Genomic DNA, 19,085 nt, shown 5'->3' on the forward strand with positions numbered 1-19,085 from the left:
TCCGCAATTTCATTGCCAGCCTGCCAGAAAGTATGCATCGAAATGTTTTCCCTCGTGTCGGATAATAAACACATAAATATGGACCGAGTTTCACTTCAAGGTCGAAATCAGGCAATCAACGGATTTAGTTACAATCGAAGCCAATCATGTGCCTGTGCCGAGAAACAAACCATAAAAATCCACATAAAATATAATTGAAAGACTTGTAAGTTCCTCTTTAAACGACTTTCGCGTGCGTTGTTTTTTGAGGCTAGTGCGATTTTTAGCTAAGATATGGCTTTGAAATTGCGATTCTTATTATGGTTCTGACACAAGGGATATATATTATTTTTGCTTTTGTCTGATAAAGAGAGAATAAAAAGAGAATAATAGGATAGTTTAAGGTCAAGTGTACTTCAACACTTTAACTCTGAAATATATTTAGACATCATTTTTTAAATATAGGCCATCAAGATGTTTTAAAATTAAAATTCTAGTATGTTATGAAGATAAAAAGTATACCCTGATTGTCAAAACTAAATAGTATTCTCTGAAACAAATTCTATATTTTAATACAAAAGAATACATATATTCATTATATATGTACATTTTATATGTCCAGTGAGTTTTATCAAGAGGCGCGTTGAGTCAACAATGGAACTTTCTTATTATGTGGTTCCAGTGGTGGCTGGGTTACCCACGGGCACAGTGAATTCCGCAAAAGGCATTCGATATACGGTCTTATATCGATGGCCTCAGTGGTCGGAGGGCTGAGCACTATTAGCACGGCAACCAAGATGGTCATCAAGAAAACGGAGAACTGCATGGTGACTGGGTGACTGTTTTACTACGTCTCACTCCAAACGGTTTCCAATTTTATACTCGTAGAAAAGCTATTCTTTGCCCAGTTGGGTAAAGTTTTCTTAAACTTTATTTGTGGTTGCTCACAAATATTTACGGGCTGATTGTATGGGATTAAACAATGATAGTACAATTTGTTACACTGAGACATTTACTGAGATAAAAACTGGGTCAAAACCTTTAAAAAAACGATAAAAGGTTTTTAATAATTTTAAAAATTTGTATTAAGCGTTTAACTTTTTATAATATTTTAGCCCTGTTTTTTGCATCTTATTCTCTATGTATAAAATAAACGTCGTCAAATCGATCCTCTCTTTAAATAATATAAGTTATAGTCGTTAAGTTGTATTTTTTTTTACAAAATTATTATTAATTCGCCTCAGACTCATTAACAAGTGTAGCGTGCCATTTGTTTAACTGATCATAAAGAATCAACTATTTAATGCTTTGATGTTTATCAGCACTCAATGATGAGCTTGCAACCGAGTCTATGATATTTACTAATAAAATATAAATTGTGTTAGGACAACACATTATTACCAACAAAATAGCAATTGTATACTTTTTTAACAATCATCTTTATTTCAATGAAGATTATCCGTAAAGTAACATAAATATCTGAGCTAGTTAAGTAAATATTTTTAAACAGAATATCACAAATTCAAAAACAAAATTCACTTTGTTATTGGATTGTGTAAAATAGTTATTGCCAAAAATGATAGGCAAATTAATAAAGATTTCGGCATCTGAAAGAACAAATTGGGCAGCCCAATTTGTTTTAGATACATTTACTAGTAATGCCATTAGTGTACACGTTGAGGCGTGAGATCCTGCCACTTGCTAAGATCGATTTGGGGTATGAAATTGCAGTTGAGTAGTAAGTTGCTATGGATAGAGACATAATATATAAAAGAGATAGTTTATAAATAAAAAAATTATTGACTTACTGTGAGTTCGGGAATACAAATACGTTTGGCTGAATTAAATGCAGATAGTTGGCGTTGTTGCAGAACAAGCTGGCCAGGCTCACTTTTCGGATCTCTGCCAGTTGAACTGTGAATTGGGGAATTTTAAAATTCTGTTGTCTTTATAAATAACATCCACTTACCACGTGTAAATCCACCTGCGTTCTCTCGCTCGAAGAAAAACCTATCGCCGCGACGTGTGTTCAGGAACTGTTTTCCCACTATACACAATAGAGTGGGTCCAAAAAGAGCATCTGGGACATGGTATTCCAGAGTTCCAGCTACACCTAGCTCCACATGATCCGGAGTGGCGTACAATCGACGCAACAGTGATATTTTCTACATCAAAATTAAATACAGTCTTCCGATTTACAATAACTATCACTAAAAGCTACCTCTCCGGGAATCTCGTGAGCAAAATCAGCCCAATCCACAGCTCTACGCAATCCGCAGAACTCTCGCACATCGTTGTAGGAGGCCAAGCCGAAGTCTCGTGCCCTCTGAATATCTATAGCCTTCAGATCCGATCCGTAGTCCTCGAACTCCTTGCGGTTGAAGTAGTGTTTGATCTCCCGATCGATGTTACCATCCGATCGCTTGTGCAGCTGAGTGGCCAAACCTCTCAGTAGAGCATCGAAGTTGTCGGCTGTATCCAGTAAGCGGATGGTCTCCGTTCGACTGATGTAATCACTCAGGCGCAGCGTTTGGTTAGAGTTGCGATCGGGGGCAACCAGCCTATACAAAAAATTAATTTAATATTAAATAATGAAACCTTGCTATATCAAATCGAATACTTACGAGAACCAGCCGGGAATCTGGTTGTGGGCGTAGCGGAAGGCAGCGGCGGAAAACTCCGCATAGGCAGCAGGATTGACTGTCTCATCGTAGTCGTTCACGTACTCAGTCGGCTCCACTGGATAGATCAGGCCATTCAGGTAGGTATAAGTGCGACCCACGAACAGCGGCAGCCAGTCGTAGTAGGTGATCTTCTGGAACTGGGCTATGTTGATCTTGCGAGCCTCCTGGAAGATGCGCTCGTCATCGTGGTCGGGGTTAATCAGCGCCAGATTCTCGGCCAGACGATTGTGCTCCCGCACCAGCAGAGTCTGCAGCACGGCGATGGTGGGCAATAATTGGTTACGCTTGTCGGGCATACTATAGCACTCGCTCTTGGACCCGCACTCGCCATTCTCATTTTGGCTTACCGGCAGCCAGTGCTGTCCATTCGTGTAGCTTGTCCTCAAAAGACCGCCCTTGAACAGTCTCACTTTCCTGTTTTGCGATGGATTGTTGCCATAGACCGTGGAGAGATCCAGGTAGGCAGTGTCCACCGACAGCTTTTCGGGATAGGGTGATCCAGTCTTCGGGCAAATGGCATCCGCTTCGGACACACTTGCGAGCAAAGTGCAGGCAGGTCTTGCCCGTGTGATAGGCGATGGGTCCTCCACGTGGCAGACTAATGGTCAGAACAGCGGGGATGACGTGGCTCGGCACAGCAATCCTTGGGAGCTCCCTGTGTGCTCAGTTGCTAATGTCATGGGCCACGAACTGTCCCCATTGCATGGCCGCCATGGTGCGGAACAGATCGTTCCTCGTCTGCTCGCCGTACAGGGACAAGGAGATTAGTCGGGCATTCGGAGCCTGCTCCACTTGACGGGGAGGCAAGAGCCTGCGATATGGTGAAACGGAAATTCCAAAACTCCGGATACAACAGGTTATTGCACGATCCATCCAAAGTTCGGTAGTGCACATTTCGAGTATCATTCAGGCAGTTGCGAGGCGGAATGCCACACCTTTAAAGCCTGTTGAGGAGCAAGAAGGCTCGGTCCAACTGTTGTGCACACTGTTGGAATTGTACTTGGGCATAAAGTCCTTGATCAAGGCATCCAAACTTCCGTCACTGACCGCGGGACGAATTTCAAAAGCCATTCCGTTTGGAACGGGACAAGGCTCCGTCGCCCGAAAACGGACACCTGGTGGCCACCGCACAGCCAACAAGCTCAGAACCACCAGAAACACTCTCATAGCACCGACGACACAACAAAACTCAATGCAGCACCAGCAGCTGGGCGCCCATATATAGATCTCCGCCAGCTGCTCGCCCTCACGTATCTGCGAGCTCCGAAGACGTGATAATACAACGCTACATTCTTGGTAAGATCGGCAAGATGGAAGAACGTGCAGAAGTATGCGAGCATAACTTTCAAATATTCGGAAGTCTTTTACTTAGGCGAAATTCATAATCAAATAATTTCGACCGGAACGTGTTTACGGTCAAAAAAAAAAAAGGTTACAATAGTCAAGTTCTTATTAAACGTAGGTGATACAAAAAGACAAAAAAATGGTAGTTGCATTTTGGCCAAAAGCATGTAACATTACAACAGATAAAACTAAGTCATTAAGAAGTGAGTTAAGTAACGAGTTCCGACTTATATTTTTTTGTTGAGTAACTAGTGTAAGAAATATAAAGTTATCATATGATTAACTAATGAATATAAAATGTTTGGCTTTCTATAACATGTATATAAATTAACTGGATATGTATTTACTCGTATTCAAATAACATAAAAACATATTTCATTATATTGATTTCTTATGTGAGGATTAACAGGATTGTATTAAACACAACGCTTATAGGACTTTAACAAAAACTCCATGAAAACAGTTAGCTGAAATCAAACTCACTTCTTGGAGTCTGTTAAATAGTTCCTTAAACCTGGTGGGCATTTGAAGATAGGAGCTAAGTACTGTCTTCCATTTGTAAGTGATAGGTGCTATACTCAGTGTACAAAGATGAGGCCTCTTCGTTATCAATCAGAGCTTCGGTATGAAGCTGCAGTCTTTTTAAAATCAATGAACAAGCTCGCAATGACCATTTTGGGGTATTCCGGACCAACTTCCGGACAATCAATCCTGCAGAGGATAGTTAGTAATTACCATTTAAGCGCTATTAAACATTTTAAACTCACATGATGTCAATGTATTGTTCCATAATTTCGCTTGATTACACGAAAGACTTGTCTGTAGATTTGGACATCTTTAAAATATATGTCATCCAATTCAATTAACTCAACTAAGTTCAAAATATTATCACTGGCATGTTGCAAAAAACCTGTATTAAATGAGGAACGAGACTAGATCAATCCAGAATCCAAATTAATTTACAACTACAAACCATTCATGGCTAAAAACATGGAGAATTTAAGTACCCCCATCAAACGTATCTCATCCTTTTCGGCGCAATGCAAGGCAAGAAACTATTGTAGGTGCCATATAAAATGGACAAATTCAGTTGAAGTTTTACATCTGAAATTATAGCACCCGAGATTATCAATAAACATTCATCATACATTCAATTATTCCATTCAAACCTTGTCTAGCCTGCTTCCAATTAGAAATTTTGTCGTTAATTGCGAATATGAATGCCTTATTATGTCGTAAAAACTCTGGAGAAGGCTGCTTCTCGAGCTAAAAGTAAAAATTTATATAAATAATAGTAAAGGATTTCAAAAATAATTATTACTTACACTTGATTTTCACGATTAATATTGGACGAACAATTTAAATCTTTGCATTGTGCCAGATCCAGTAATATGTTCTGATCGCGATGCCTCAGAAAATCGGGCATACAACTAATTCCTCGCCGGCAGCAACGATTTTTGCTGTTACTCCTAAAAATTTTCCATTCGGTAGCGAACTAAAAAAACAGATCATAATCATAAAGAAATGGTCTACGGATTAAATGAATATACTCACAAAACTTTTACATTTTCAGTCGCCCAATTCTGTTTAAAAGCTTTTAAGGTAGCACAAAACGTGTTTTTTACTTGGAAGTATTTTCAATTTTGTTAAAATATTGATGAATGAATTTGGTGAAAATATTTGGCAAAACTTGTCAGCAACTGGCAACGTTTTGATGTGTTAAAGATATCAAAAACTTCATATACTTGGTGTGCGGGTAAGGTTTTCGCGGTTGTAATATCTTCAAACAGTATCAATTTCAAATTTTTGAATGCATATCGACTGAAGTCTATCAGCAAACTGAAACATTGGACTATCCTTAGAAGACTTTTCTTGGATCTCACTTTCGAACTCATCTACACTATCATGAATGTTATTGTAGCAGTCTACAAAATCTGAAATTGCGTTTACACCATAGTAACTAAAGGCATTTGCGCTTATACGGTCAGTTGATATCGGAAGATCACCACACTTGGCGAACTCTTCATGAGATTCATTCATGCCTTCTCCGGGTTTCGGATAGTAGAGCTCAGCTCGCTGGGAATTTAAAAGAACGTGTGCACCCAGCCGTAAAAGTATCGCCGACATTACATTAATCATGTCGGTTTTGCCAAGAGCCAGCAGATAAAAATATTTATCTGCGAGGTCATGGTCATTGTAGATAAAAACAGACAGACGGAAAGCTGTGGTTACAATTTCCTGATACTTTTCTTTGGTAAGCAGTTTATAGTCCGGCGCTGTGGCAAGGAATTCTCCAATAAGATTGTATTCCTTATCTTCTTCCTGGGCATGCTCCTGTATAAAGGTCCAAGCGTCGCGGGGATTATTGACTACTCTGTTTTGGGATAATGCAACTGTGATTATGAATTCACGATAATTGGCGCTTAACATACCCTCCTTCCATCGCAAAGTCAACTAAAGCCGGAAGTATATATTCCCCGGATCGAAGAAACAATCGAAACAGTATCGAAGCCTCTAGCATTGGTATCAGGCCAATTTTATACCCGTAACACTCAAATTTATGGACTTCCGCATCGGAATTCCATGCACAACTTTGAGCAATAGGTCTTAAAACGACAGTTATCACAGGTGTACAGCTGCTTCCGGTGCAATCCACACAGATCGCAGTTCAGGAATGGAGCACTGAACTGGAAGAGCACAGGATTTTCGACCAGAACAATTTCTCCTTTGGGAATATCGTCTGAGGCGAACACCCCGGCGGGCTTCTCTTTGGATTTTTCACTGCAAAGAACCTCATCATTATATTAAAGGTTTAGTAAATCTACCGATCTGTACTTACAAGTATTCACAGACTTCACTGGCAAATGGTATTCTCCGAGTAAGCTTAAAACCCTTGAAAGGCATTAAGTCCTTGCTTTCAACTTTCTCACTAAGCTCAACATTACGCCCTAGCTTGGCTGATTCTCTCCTCATATTGTGTTATAAGACATAAAAACTGTCCAATTTCTAGGATACATTGTTAAAATAATTATTCCTTTCTATTTTTACTATGGTTATCTTTAAAAGCTAGTATGGAAATAACTAGAAAATAAAATATGTTGCTATACTCACCACTTTTTTCAGACACCGGCGTTTGTTCTGAAAAAGAAAATCATTTAATTTGACAATACATAAAAAATATATTGTTAGTATTACCAATAAGGTCTTTTAAGAAAATCAATTTATCCTTCGATGCTTGATACTCCCGGTTCATATAGAGGCTTATGCAAAGAAGGATCTGCGAGACTAGAGTTCCCTCTGTTGTCCTGAGAGTTTCGGGTAGGGACTCGTAAAACAACAAGTCATTGCAGGCGATCTTACAATGAAATAGGGTTGTTAATACAATTTCTTCAAGATGTTTGTAGAAAAGGACATACCGCATGCTGGTTAGTTTTCATATAGAGCACACTTCGGGCCAAAATCGCGTCTACGTATGCCGGGGTGCCGCTGGGTGCGCGGCAAATGATCTCGTCCAGACTCTGCGTAGTCTGAATTAACGGGTTAAGACATGCTAAATCATCGAAAATCAGTGGCAAATACCTTCTTTAGCACAATGGGATTCTTCATACGCATGCACTCCTTGGAAAGGTTGAGACAACTTTGAGCACTTTCGGAAAAGCCATGAAAAACTGCATCGGTTTCCTTTTGCAAAACCTTCAAGAACAGCTCGCATTCTCTGAAATTGGATCAAATGCAGGTATTAGATGAGATATATTTGGGAACTTAGATGTCCTCGCAGCAGGATAACCAGAATTTCGCAATACTGGGAAATCTACGTGGTTATAGACCGAAGTGCCTTTGTACTTACATCAGGTTGCGCGGACACATGACCTTTGACATCGTGACATATTCAGAGGCCTCGGGACGAGGGTCTGGCACCAACGGCAATGGTATTCTATGCATTTTAAGCAATAAATTAGGATAAAACTCAGTAATGCGCGTTTTTAAAGCTCTGGCGCTAAGAATGTGACCGCATTTCGAAGTTACTAAAATCCAGTATCATGTTGCGTGTCGTTTTACAGTACATTTATTTAGTGGTTCCAGAGATACTCTATATAACTATATATTTCTTACTACAAATTTAATGGATTTAGGATGATAGCTACATTGTAAAACTTCAAAATGCTATAAATTGTAAAAACAAAATTAAGTACTTTAGAGATTTTATTAAATATATATTTTTCTGATTGGAGTTCAAGAGATTAAAGTCCTCTTTATAAATGCCTTTTAATCCATATTTAAATCATGTGGCTTTCTAAATTTTAAAATGTTTCGTGAGTGGGTGTTACATATATCTATAAAGAAATCTCAATATATTGAAAGGTATAGTAGTACTGTACAGAGAACACCCCAAATCAAGTTCGTCTAAGTTTAAATTTCGCACAGCACACGAGAACCAGTTCCACCCCAGACCATCCCTATTATTTCCTCCCAGCATGGGAGAAACCTTCTCCAGGCAAAATAATTAAAAATGGGAAAAACATCAAAGGATAAACGTGATATATACTATCGCCAGGCCAAGGAGGAGGGCTGGAGGGCCAGGAGTGCCTTCAAGTTGCTCCACGTGGACGAGGCCTACGGAATTTTAAATGGTAGGTGCTTTATGGCTTTCAACTCTCACCCTAATAGGTAATTTAAACACACTTTTAACCAGGTGTCCAGCGGGCCGTGGATCTGTGTGCTGCTCCTGGAAGCTGGTCCCAGGTGCTCTCCCGTAAGCTGTACGATCCCTGTCAAACGGACGACGAAAAGGCCGCCGTGAAGATCATAGCCGTGGATCTGCAGGCAATGGCTCCCATCCGAGGGATAATCCAGCTGCAGGGAGACATCACCAAGCAGTCGACTGCCGAAGCCATCATCGGTCACTTTGGCGGTGAAGAGAAGGCTCAGCTGGTGGTCTGCGATGGAGCGCCCGATGTCACCGGTGTCCACGAAATGGATGAGTACATGCAGCACCAATTGCTGGTGGCTGCCCTCAGCATTGCAACCTGTGTGCTGGAAACAGGAGGCACTTTTGTGGCCAAGATCTTTAAGGGCAATGCCACCTGGCTCCTGAGCTCCCAAATGCAGATATTCTTCAAGAAGTTCGACATCTACAAGCCGCCTAGTTCGCGTCCTTCAAGCATCGAAGCGTTTGTGGTGTGCTCAGATTTTTGCCTGCCTGCCGGCTACATTCCGCAAGTTATCAACCCGGCGAGAGATGATATCCGCATGCTCGCACAGAAAACAGGTTCTGATGTTAACCGTCGGCTAGTTCCTTTCATTGCTTGCGGGGACTTGAACGGGCTGAGTGATGCGGATGAGAGTAAATCCGCCATTATAGAGGCACAGAAATCGGTAAGTAATTTGTGCTCTACCTCTCTTCAACTTTTCATTTAACATTTTGTTTCCCCTCAGAATGTGGAATACGTGTACGATGCTGTCATGAGCGATGCATCTTATCCCCTGGAATTCAAAGAAATATTAAAGGAAGTATATGATGAACAATTACAAATCAGCTAAATGTCACAGAAATAAAACTTAAGGATGCTAATTTAATGTGTATATTAAGTGGTCAAGTGGGGGCAGGCAAGTTGAAAAGCGATAGAATTAGGCAAACATTTTAATGGAATACTTAGTTTATTTAATGCTTAGACTATTAAGACTACCGATTTATTACTTGATGGTATGTGAATCGCGTCACTTTAGCGACAACTTTCGCTGCTCGATTTCCAAGAGTTTCTTTTTCAATTCTATTTTCTCGGCCATTAGTTGTTCAATGGCCAGGTGATGCCGCTTGTCCTCGTACAGCTTCTGCTTGTACAGGACGAAGAATTCATTGAGAGCTAGATGGGCGCCATTGGCGGCATCGTGGACCATCCCAATGTTGTTACTAATCTTGTCCAGAAGCGTCGCCGTGTCCTCTTCCGCCATTCGACTGTCGGCCAATGCGGCTCGCTTGCTGGACTGCAGGAAAAGGGGGTCGTCTATGTCTACTTTGCTCTCCTCCGGCTCGTAAACGTACTCGGCGGAGTTCTGAAGGGCGCCACTGTCTTCTTCCGGTACCACGTCCTCCACATCGTCCATGTCGAACTCGGTGTTGGAGTTCTCCTGCATTTCATCGTCGTCGGATACCTTCATTATTATTTGACTAACATCCTCATTAAGGCGGCACAAGGTGGCTATTGTTTCCTCCGACGGGCCGAGGCTGGTGCCGAAGGGGACGTTGTGCAACTCATTCTTCTCCACCTTCTTCAGGATGAACCGCTTCCAGTCCTTCAAGGCCTGGAAATAAATAAACTAATTAAATAGGTGGACATGGGAAGAGATAAAGGTGGACTGACTCTTTTCCAGGTGGCCACATCCTTTCGCGGAGGCCCGTGCCGATTGAGATTGGAGGTCAGCTCCTCCCACAGCTCCTCCAGATTGCTGCGCGTTTCCCACGTAGGATTCTGCAGCATGCGCGGGTGCTTCTTCACGAACTCCACCATTATGAGCTCCTGCGTCTGGTTGCGCGGCTTGCCCTTGTTCCGGTCCAGTGTACTACTGGACTGGTATTTGTAATTGCTCGACCGACCGAGTCCCGCCGTGGGATGCATCCTGTTCATGTGCTTGCTTAGATTCGTGGTGGTCGTCTTGTAGGAGAGCTTCGCCTTGCAGATGTTGCACAGCGCATACGTGTCGTCCACCGCCCGGAAGAAGCACCAAATCTCGCTTGTCTTCCTCTTCATTTTGCCCACTTCGACTGATTAACTTGTTGAAAATGTTATTTTGAAAATGGAAACGAAAAACAGCATCGGCGTTGCGTCTAAAACGATAACTCAGGAACCAGTAAATTAGAGATGCGCTGGCGGCAGCTGGAACCGGTTCAAAATATCGACTGCATAGATGGGGGTTAAAAAACAAATTATTTACCCAATACAATACAAGTATTATTATTCCATTCATAACCAGAGTTTAAACTTGTAAAATTAATAATAATTTAAGACACACATCTGTTTTGCATCAAAATTATACACACCTTAAAATACATTTCAAAAGTAGTAAAATATCTTAAACTTCATTAAATAATACTCTTACGATAAAATTGATAGGTTATCTTTAGATAGAAAACTACAACCGCCATTCCAAAGTCATTCCACATACGAAAAAATAAAATTTTAAATAATATGTTTAAATTATCTAATAATAATTTATTTATTTTATTACATTAGAAATCCCGCCGGTACACGAATATATGGATGGAGTAACTATCGATAACACTTATCGACCACCCTAGCCGCTCTGGTCACATTGTGAGGTGATAACAAATTTAAAAACATCGCAGCAACGATGAACCTCTAACACTGCTTTTTATTGTTATTATCGATTTAAGGAGGTCCTATTTTTGTCATTTTAAATCATCTGACAGATGATTTGGTTGTTGATCGCAATGACAAGATACAAGGTGGTTTGACAGCGTATGTACTGTACCAGGGGCCCTGTTAATACGCCGATAGTTAGCTCGTCTTCCTCTTCGATTTCAGGAGTAGAGGTGGTAAAACATCGATTTTACCGATGTTTTGAAAACATCTGACATCGATGTTTCTCCACCTCTAGTGAGGTGACAACTTGTCACTGACAAGTCATGATAATTTTTTGTAAAGCAATAGATTTATCGCCATGGATGACTCGTTTTTCGGCTTTGACACAAATCTACCGGTAAGCAGTGATCCTGGTAATGCGTCGGGGAAATTGGGGAAAGCGGGGCCATCAGGGGAACGGCCGATGAACGACGCACACTTAAACTTTTCACTCGGCAAAGGCATAGAAGGGGGCATCGAAGGCCACCGGGGGCAGTAAAATGTACGGATTTCTAATTTACCTGCCTTAAATGTTTCCCCAGGACGATGAAGGTGGCGACGGACGCATCGCCGAGGCGGAATACGATGCCCTCAATGACGAGACCTTCGGATCGGCGATAAATGGCGACTGGGAGGAGGCCCACGAGACGATGGTGCGGCTGGGCGGGAATGGCGAAAGGATGCGCAAACGGCCAGCCGAGTCCAGCGGGAGTGCGGATTTCGCCGATCACGGCAACGGCGCCTTCCTGCGGCACCCCAATCCGCTATCCTCGGCGCCCTCGTCCAGCGGCTCCACTCCGGCCCCCTTCAATGCCCCCTTCCGGCAGTCGCGGCACATCGGCGACTCGGATCTGGAGCTGAACCTCTCCTCGATGAAGTTGGACGACGTGGACCTCTCCACGTTTACCGCCGACAGCGAGGCCAGTGGCCTAAGCAATCGGATTAACCTGGACTCGGGCGTCTGGGGCTCGCAGCCGTTTCCCAACAACCAGCATTTGTTCCGGGAGCCCATGCGCAGCGCCTTCAAGCCGCAGCAGCAGCAGCAACATCAACAACCACAACATCATCTGCCGCCGCAGCTCCAACAAATGAAACCTCCGACGGAGGCGAATGCCAACTTCCCACTGCCTCCACAGGGTTTCCCCAAGATCACGACCCTCGAGGACATAGAACGCAATATGATCATCCAGCAATCCATGCCCAAACAGCAGCAACAGCAAAATCAGCAGCAGGCGGAGCGCAAGATGTTCGATGACTTCAGCCTGGGCAATAGGCAGCAGGTCGCCACGCCGACCATGTTGCAGCAACAGCAGTTGCAGCAACAGCAGTTGCAGCAACAGCAGTTGCAGCAGCAGCAGTTGCAGCAGCAGCAACTGCAGCAACTCCAACTGCAGCAGCAGAAACAACAGTCGCAGCAGCAGCCGCCCCAACAAGCGCAGCACAAGGGTGAGCAAAAATCCATTTTTTCGATGCCGGTTCTCTCTTTTGAATGTTTTTTTTAAAGATAAATATACTACCTAATAATTTTTCCTAGCAGCTTTTTATTAAACCAAGAAAAAATCGAATTGGAGCACAAGAATCAGTCAGTGGTCAGTTGAAAAAATTTGCAACAAAGATATAGCTTATAATAAATGACAATGATGCAAGAAAGGTATCTACAATTTCTAAGGCCATTCTGAGATTATATTAAGTCCCAACAGTTGAAGTGAGTTAAAGAAATTGATAAAACGGATTGCATTATTTCGAAGTCAAGTATCTAATCAGCTTTATGAAAATGAATTTCACCAAGTGCATTAATATAAGATAAGAAGTTTAAAAGCCACGTAAAACGGATTTCTATGACATCAAGATTTGACACTTTTAAACCCCTAATTACAGCACCCCCTGGCTTCATGGGAACGCCGCAGACCTCTCCACCCAGGCCAAATTTGGGTTTTCCCGGTCCCCATCCACTGCCCGAGCTACTGCCCACACCGCCGTCGCAGCAACAACTGAACGGCATGGGAGGCAACCGAGTGCCACCAGGGTTCATTTACCCGCCTGGTCTGCCCGGGAATATACCGCAAATGCCGCAGCATCCGCTCATGCCGCAGCACATGCCGCCGAACTTTCCACTACCCGGCGGCAACCAGCGACCATTACCCAATCCGCACGCCCTGCCCACGGCCCTGAACAACTTTGCCATGCACCCAAGCTTCAATGCGATGCGCGCGGCTGGCCTGCATCCGGCAGCCTTTATGCAGCCACCCCATCCGCACCAGATGCAGCCACCGCGAATGCCGCCGCATCCGCTGCAAGCGGCCACCAGTTTACTAGGTCAGCAGCCACCGAACTCCATGTACAACATGTTCAACATGCGACTGGTGCAGGAGATCCAGCAGAACCATCCTCTGCTCCAGCAGGCGGCCGTGGTGCGCCAAATGCAGCAGAGCCGGGCCGGATCCGTGGCCAGCGATCGCCAGAAGACGCAGATGCAGCAGCAGCAAATGGGACGACGACCGGATGGTACAGGGAACTATCCTCTGGAGGAGTACGATGAGTACGCCAACCTCATGAGCACTCGTGACAAACACTGGCTAATCGGAATACAGCTATCCCAGCTGAACACAGACACGCCGTATATCGACGACTACTACTACACGGTGTTCAGGGAGCGCAAGGCCCAGCAGAACGGGCAGATGCGGAACAGCCAGGCGCACAAGGACAACCAGCTGAACCATCCGCTCACCCAGCCGCGTGGCCATGCGCAGCTCATTCTAGTGCAGCTGGGCAACAAGAATGGCACTCGCAATGGACACGGTCGCGAGCGTCGCAACTCAGAAAACGCAAACAGCACGGCAGGCAGCACGAACAATGGGTCAGGTGGCAACAACAACAATCTGACGGGCTATATATTCTCGCCGCTGAAGTTCGAGAACTCCCTGGGAAAACTGCAGTACGGCAGTGTGACAGCGCCGCGGAAAATCATCGATGCCGACATTATGAGCAGTGAATCGACTGCCGGTGCAGACGGGAACGCAACTTCTTCCTCCACGAGCTCGACTCCGCTGCCACCCTCAGCGAGCCATGATGTTAATCCCAGCAGCATGCGCAAGTCGCGTCACATTCTGCTACTGATCGAGACGCTGTATCGCTATCTGCTGAAGTTGGAGGATTTGGAAAGCCCCGAGGTGATGGCCACCATAGAGCTAAAAAAGAAGAAGGAGGCCGAGCGCATCGCAGCCCTTGAGCAGCTGGAAATGGCCAACAAAACGCCCGAAGAGCGGGCGGCCGAAGCCGCCAATCCACAGACCATGAATCCGCATCTGAAGAACAAGTTCAACTATGAGGTAGAGACGAACGCTGCGCTGGTCAACAAGTTGAGGGCAGGTCTGGCATTTGACAAGGTGGTGTCTATGATGCATGTGCGCAAGGGAAAGGTGAGTTTGTCTCTTATGGTATTTTAAAGGAGGTTTCGAAAAGATAAATGTATTCAAGATTGATTATTATTAAAAATGTTATATGTCCGATTATAACCCTTTCAGATACTTCTGCGCCGCATTATGCCCTTCATTGCGAATCAAAACATTCGATGGGTCGTGTGGAGCGGTGTCTTCTGTTCCCTGCAGACAGTGGTGAAAAAGGACAAAGACGACGTTGAAGGAATCTTGTACGCACTCTACCCAGAGTTCAAGAAGCACATTAACAAGGCCACTTTTGAGATCCTAGTGAGCATATCAGCCGGCATTACGCAGAACGACAAGAAACTGACTGGAATCTTTTGCAGTCGCGTATGTTAACCTCATTACCTAGTTATAGACTGGTCCAATAACCATTACATTTTCAGTTTGGAATCCTTTCGCTGGTTGCCCTTATACTTCGTGCCGAAGAAATATACGTTTCCGGAAGTGAATCAACTTTCAGCGAGGAGAACAGGCAAAAATGGCGGGAGTTTCTGGCACAGGTCGCATCCTGCCTAAACCGCACTATTCAGAACCAGACCATCTCGGCCGCCATCGAGTCGGATGCGATTCAGCCGCTTATGAACCACTTCGAACGATTTAAAGATCTTAAGCTCGATGCCCTCTTAGCATTAATCACCGAAGCCAGGCATCAAATTGATTAGGTTGCTTTGCAAGATTTTCTTTTCCTTCGATTGAGGCGTTTCAAATAATTGTGAAATTATGTAGCCGAGTTCACATTGCTTTACTCAATTACGCATATGTTGGTATGAATTATGTATCCAATACTTACATATGTACGACCGTGTTTATTTTTACGCATACTACACAAAAACTATTGCTACAGGGTAAACAAATCTCACACTGAAATTGAGAAAGTACTCAACCATCAATAAATTTTGATAATAGTTTGTTAGAAACGTTCTTTTATCCAAAATTTTGTGCACTGTACAAGAAAGGTAGAGAGAGGCATGTTTTATAAATAAAATATCAAGTGGTAGGTTTTGCTCATTGTACATACTTATATCATTTTGTATTGATAAGGAGTACTTTTCCGGCATTTTCTGTAGAGATTTATAAAGAATAATCCACCCTGTAATATGTAAATTAACATTCTGGTAATTTTATTGTTTTTGTCATCGAACAACTGGGCTTTCACTATAACCCGCATTAAGAAGGGAATATAATAACTACGTTTAAAAATTTTAAGCACCGATATATATGCGCGACACATGCATACTCATTTAAACGTGCAACTATAAATATCCATTTGTTGTTTGGTATTTGTAAATATCGGTAATATACAATTTTTACTATAATACATTTTGGGTTTCATTGAATCAAATTTGTGCAAGACCCACTAAAGATAATCGAGACATTCAGCATAAATGTGTACTAAATAATTAGCACTGTAAAAGGTGCAGCCGGAAGCGTGTTTATTATAACAAAATGATCAAAATTGTGATACATTTTGACTTTTAAACTTTAACGAAAATCCGACGGTCGGAAAGAATTAGTTTAACACACACAAACACAACACTTGAAATTAGAAAAAACCGCAATTTTCATTTTACTTCTGTAACACAACGGAGAGATATTTGTTGTAAGAATCCGTTGTGGAGCATTTTAATTTTATCTCGTTTTTTAATTTAATCGACACTATCATTTCAATGTTGTTTTTAAGTCATTTTTTATTGAAATTCATGTTCTGTATCTAAGGGAAATTCGACTCAATTGCGAGAGTTTTGCATACACTTTAAAAAACTATGCTTTTTAGCAAAGAACAGTCAAAATACGATAGCTGTTTAAGAATGTAAACGCATATACAATAATTATTGTAGTTTAATTTGTATCTACCACCAAGCAAACACTTCAGAAATTGAACTTACATATGTTCGCAGATTGAAAAACAAACTTTTAAAATTGAAATAATTTCAAGGAGTATAATAAATAAAACATACCATTTCACAGAACACACCGAAACCACATCGCCTGTACTTACTGGGGCTAAACCTTTTTTTTTAAACCTAAGATTAAGCAATAGAAGACTTTAAGAAAATTAGTGAACCTTTTATACATTTAAAATGGAATGATTTTCCTTATTTTGTGCAATCCTATTGGGAATGATTATTTTTCTTTTTATTGTACCAATTATGATTAGAATTTCATTTCTATAAACAATTATGCTTAGAGTGGGGGCCATCGCATCGACATCAATGGAGACCGTGTTTTGTGTCTGTCTGTGTTTTGTTTTTGGCGCAGAATCAAGCGTCGGAGAGTCGGCAGTTGCCTGTCCGTAAGGGACATTTTGTTGTGCGGAGGCGCCAAAGTGCGTAACAAGTAGCGGCGGCGCGCTCGGGAATTGTTGCAAATTTCTGAGTCGGCGACGCCAACCACTGGCGACGGTCACCAAGACGACAACTTGTCGGCAGCAGTCGCAGTCCGCGTCCGCCCAGCGCGAAGGGATGCGAGGCGAAGCCCACGCACCCATACCCACCCCACATGGAGCAGCTAGCATGCGGTACACTCGGAGATAAAGTGGTTCCAAAGTGGAGGTATCGCTTTGAGAATGCGAACAGAATATTATAATATTTGGGGGAAATCAAATACTTAACATCTCTCAAATAAGTAAAATTATTTTGGATGTTTTTTAAAAATATTATAAAATGGCATCTTAAATAATCAAAAGTCATGGACAAATATTTTAGGTTTATTTAGAATTTTTGTCTAGACAAAAAAGGTTAGGATCAACGTAAAACATAGGTTTGGCAATTTTGCTCTTGAAGTTTCAAGCAAAAATTTTCGGTAGAAAACTACCTTGAAATAAATATTTTTTGTCTAGGAAAAATTTCTAAATCTACCTTTCAAGGTACTTTTCTTCCGAAACCGTTTACGAGGAACAGTAGTTTTCGGAAGAAAGTTACCTTGAAACTTAAAGAGCTAATAATTCTAACCAATTTATATTAAAATCGGTGGGATTTCTATACATATAAAGCAGATAAACACCTTTTTTTGTCATGAACAGAATATAATATAATATTCTAAGTACATTTGATTCCTTCAAAAGGAGGTACTCTCTCACATCCACTAAGTAGGCAACATATTTTGATACAGGGTAGCCAGTATCTCAAGATTTTTTTTATGAATATATGAAGCTGTTTTTTTTTTTTAAAGGTTCTTGCCCAAACTCTCTTAGTTTCTCCCAGTGCAACCAAAGGCTAGACTTAGACAGACGATTGCGGCGACCAGTCGCCCGTCGTTGCTTCTTCGGCGACGGCGACAATGGCACGACGACAGGCAGGACGACAGGACCAGGAGCAGACAGTGCCGCAGTTCTGGGCAGGAGCAGGACCCAGCGGATGCGGATACGCAGAACTTTGATTTGCGAACGGGCCAAGTGTGCGCCACTGGGCGCCGCTATTATTGCCGTTGCCACCAATTGGCGCGCCAAACGCCGCTGCTCTCACAATTAGATGCGAAAATAGCCGGCTCGTCGATGATGACGAGTTATTGTCGCGTCTATCTGGTCGTTGTTTTTGTTGACAACACCGCGGATGGTTCGATTCTACGGGGATATCATCTCTTCTACACTTTAACCAATAACTGATCCTATTATCAAATCCTGTCGATCAAAGTTAAGAGATTAATAAAGTCCCCTAATTAGTTGTAACCCATAAAATATTAAGCTGCTCAAACTGATAAATCTGTTTTTGGATCTCGAAAATGGGATCAACGAAAATTACTTAGAGCTTTATTATATGTATTACTTATTGTATTTTCCCGCACTTAATGACAGTAAATTTAATAAATTAATAAAGTATCCTTAAATACAATTATTAATAAAAAACATTTTTAAAAGGTATATTTAATCTGGGCAACTGGTCGTATGAGTAATATTTGAAGCCTTTGTAGGGGTTCAAAGTTTTCGGTTTCTTAAGGTCAAAACAATATGATTAGTTTTAGCTATTAGGATCGAATTTTAAAGATCTGGAAGATTCCTTTAGCTCAACTTACAAGATCCGCCTTGACATACCAACGGACTTGCGGTTCGACCTCGTTGCATTCGAATTAACCACTTAATTGCCGGTTAATGAGGGTCGGTGTCTTGATTTCTCCGCTGGCTGCCAATAGGTTGACGGGGTCGTGCCGACTTTCCCATCGGAGTGTCTGCGTCTAGGGCTCGCTGTGCGGTTTAGGCCAACTTCGGCCGCCAGTCGCCATCGTCGCCGTCGCCGGCAGCCAACATTTGAAAAACGAAATGGCGCGCAGATAGGTTT

General features: G+C 42.4%; 3 protein-coding genes and 2 pseudogenes across 4 annotated transcripts; 2 read left to right on the forward strand and 3 right to left on the reverse strand.

The window, feature by feature from the left end:
* Positions 1-1,419: 1,419 nt before the first annotated feature.
* On the reverse strand, positions 1,420-3,851 carry LOC119559277 (annotated as a pseudogene).
* Positions 3,852-4,801: 950 nt separating this feature from the next.
* On the reverse strand, positions 4,802-8,007 carry LOC119559278 (annotated as a pseudogene).
* Positions 8,008-8,444: 437 nt separating this feature from the next.
* LOC119559274 (putative tRNA (cytidine(32)/guanosine(34)-2'-O)-methyltransferase 1) lies at positions 8,445-9,579 on the forward strand. The gene is made up of 3 exons (XM_037872342.1): positions 8,445-8,638; positions 8,701-9,383; positions 9,444-9,579. Exons 1-3 carry the CDS (start codon positions 8,518-8,520, stop codon positions 9,546-9,548), a joined length of 909 nt encoding a protein of 302 aa, XP_037728270.1. The 5' UTR covers positions 8,445-8,517; the 3' UTR covers positions 9,549-9,579.
* A 67-nt stretch (positions 9,580-9,646) lies between these two features.
* On the reverse strand, positions 9,647-10,843 carry LOC119559276. The gene is made up of 2 exons (XM_037872344.1): positions 10,370-10,843; positions 9,647-10,310 (listed from the first exon to the last, which is right to left on the reverse strand). Exons 1-2 carry the CDS (start codon positions 10,754-10,756, stop codon positions 9,726-9,728), a joined length of 972 nt encoding a protein of 323 aa, XP_037728272.1. The 5' UTR covers positions 10,757-10,843; the 3' UTR covers positions 9,647-9,725.
* Positions 10,844-11,603: 760 nt separating this feature from the next.
* Positions 11,604-16,127, forward strand: LOC119559279 (protein PAT1 homolog 2-like). Of its 2 annotated transcripts, none has more exons than XM_037872346.1 (5): positions 11,604-11,726; positions 11,911-12,814; positions 13,247-14,787; positions 14,893-15,138; positions 15,195-16,127. In XM_037872346.1, the coding sequence occupies exons 1-5, from the start codon at positions 11,688-11,690 to the stop codon at positions 15,471-15,473; spliced, it is 3,009 nt and encodes a 1,002-aa protein (XP_037728274.1). In that variant the 5' UTR covers positions 11,604-11,687; the 3' UTR covers positions 15,474-16,127. The 2 variants fall into 2 exon arrangements, with proteins under 2 accessions (XP_037728274.1, XP_037728275.1); XM_037872347.1 differs by lacking the exon at positions 11,604-11,726 and adding an exon at positions 12,906-12,957 and having other exon boundaries at positions 12,476-12,814.
* The last annotated feature ends 2,958 nt before the right edge of the window (positions 16,128-19,085 follow it).

The sequence above is a fragment of the Drosophila subpulchrella genome, unplaced genomic scaffold, assembly GCF_014743375.2.
Source record: "Drosophila subpulchrella strain 33 F10 #4 breed RU33 unplaced genomic scaffold, RU_Dsub_v1.1 Primary Assembly Seq2, whole genome shotgun sequence".
In the NCBI taxonomy this organism is placed as follows: Eukaryota; Metazoa; Arthropoda; class Insecta; order Diptera; family Drosophilidae; genus Drosophila; species Drosophila subpulchrella.

What these genes read in the sequence shown, in the direction of transcription:
- LOC119559274 (XM_037872342.1), top strand. Translation starts at nt 8,518, where the DNA reads ATGGGAAAAACATCAAAGGATAAACGTGATATATACTATCGCCAGGCC. An exon ending in GGCCTACGGAATTTTAAATG is followed by an intron (nt 8,639 to 8,700) that starts GTAGGTGCTTTA and finishes ACTTTTAACCAG; the next exon opens with GTGTCCAGCGGGCCGTGGAT. An exon ending in TTATAGAGGCACAGAAATCG is followed by an intron (nt 9,384 to 9,443) that starts GTAAGTAATTTG and finishes GTTTCCCCTCAG; the next exon opens with AATGTGGAATACGTGTACGA.
- LOC119559276 (XM_037872344.1), bottom strand. Translation starts at nt 10,756, where the DNA reads ATGAAGAGGAAGACAAGCGAGATTTGGTGCTTCTTCCGGGCGGTGGAC. An exon ending in ATGTGGCCACCTGGAAAAGA is followed by an intron (nt 10,311 to 10,369) that starts GTCAGTCCACCT and finishes ATTTATTTCCAG; the next exon opens with GCCTTGAAGGACTGGAAGCG.
- LOC119559279 (XM_037872346.1), top strand. Translation starts at nt 11,688, where the DNA reads ATGGATGACTCGTTTTTCGGCTTTGACACAAATCTACCG. An exon ending in GCTTTGACACAAATCTACCG is followed by an intron (nt 11,727 to 11,910) that starts GTAAGCAGTGAT and finishes ATGTTTCCCCAG; the next exon opens with GACGATGAAGGTGGCGACGG. An exon ending in CTGGAATCTTTTGCAGTCGC is followed by an intron (nt 15,139 to 15,194) that starts GTATGTTAACCT and finishes TTACATTTTCAG; the next exon opens with TTTGGAATCCTTTCGCTGGT.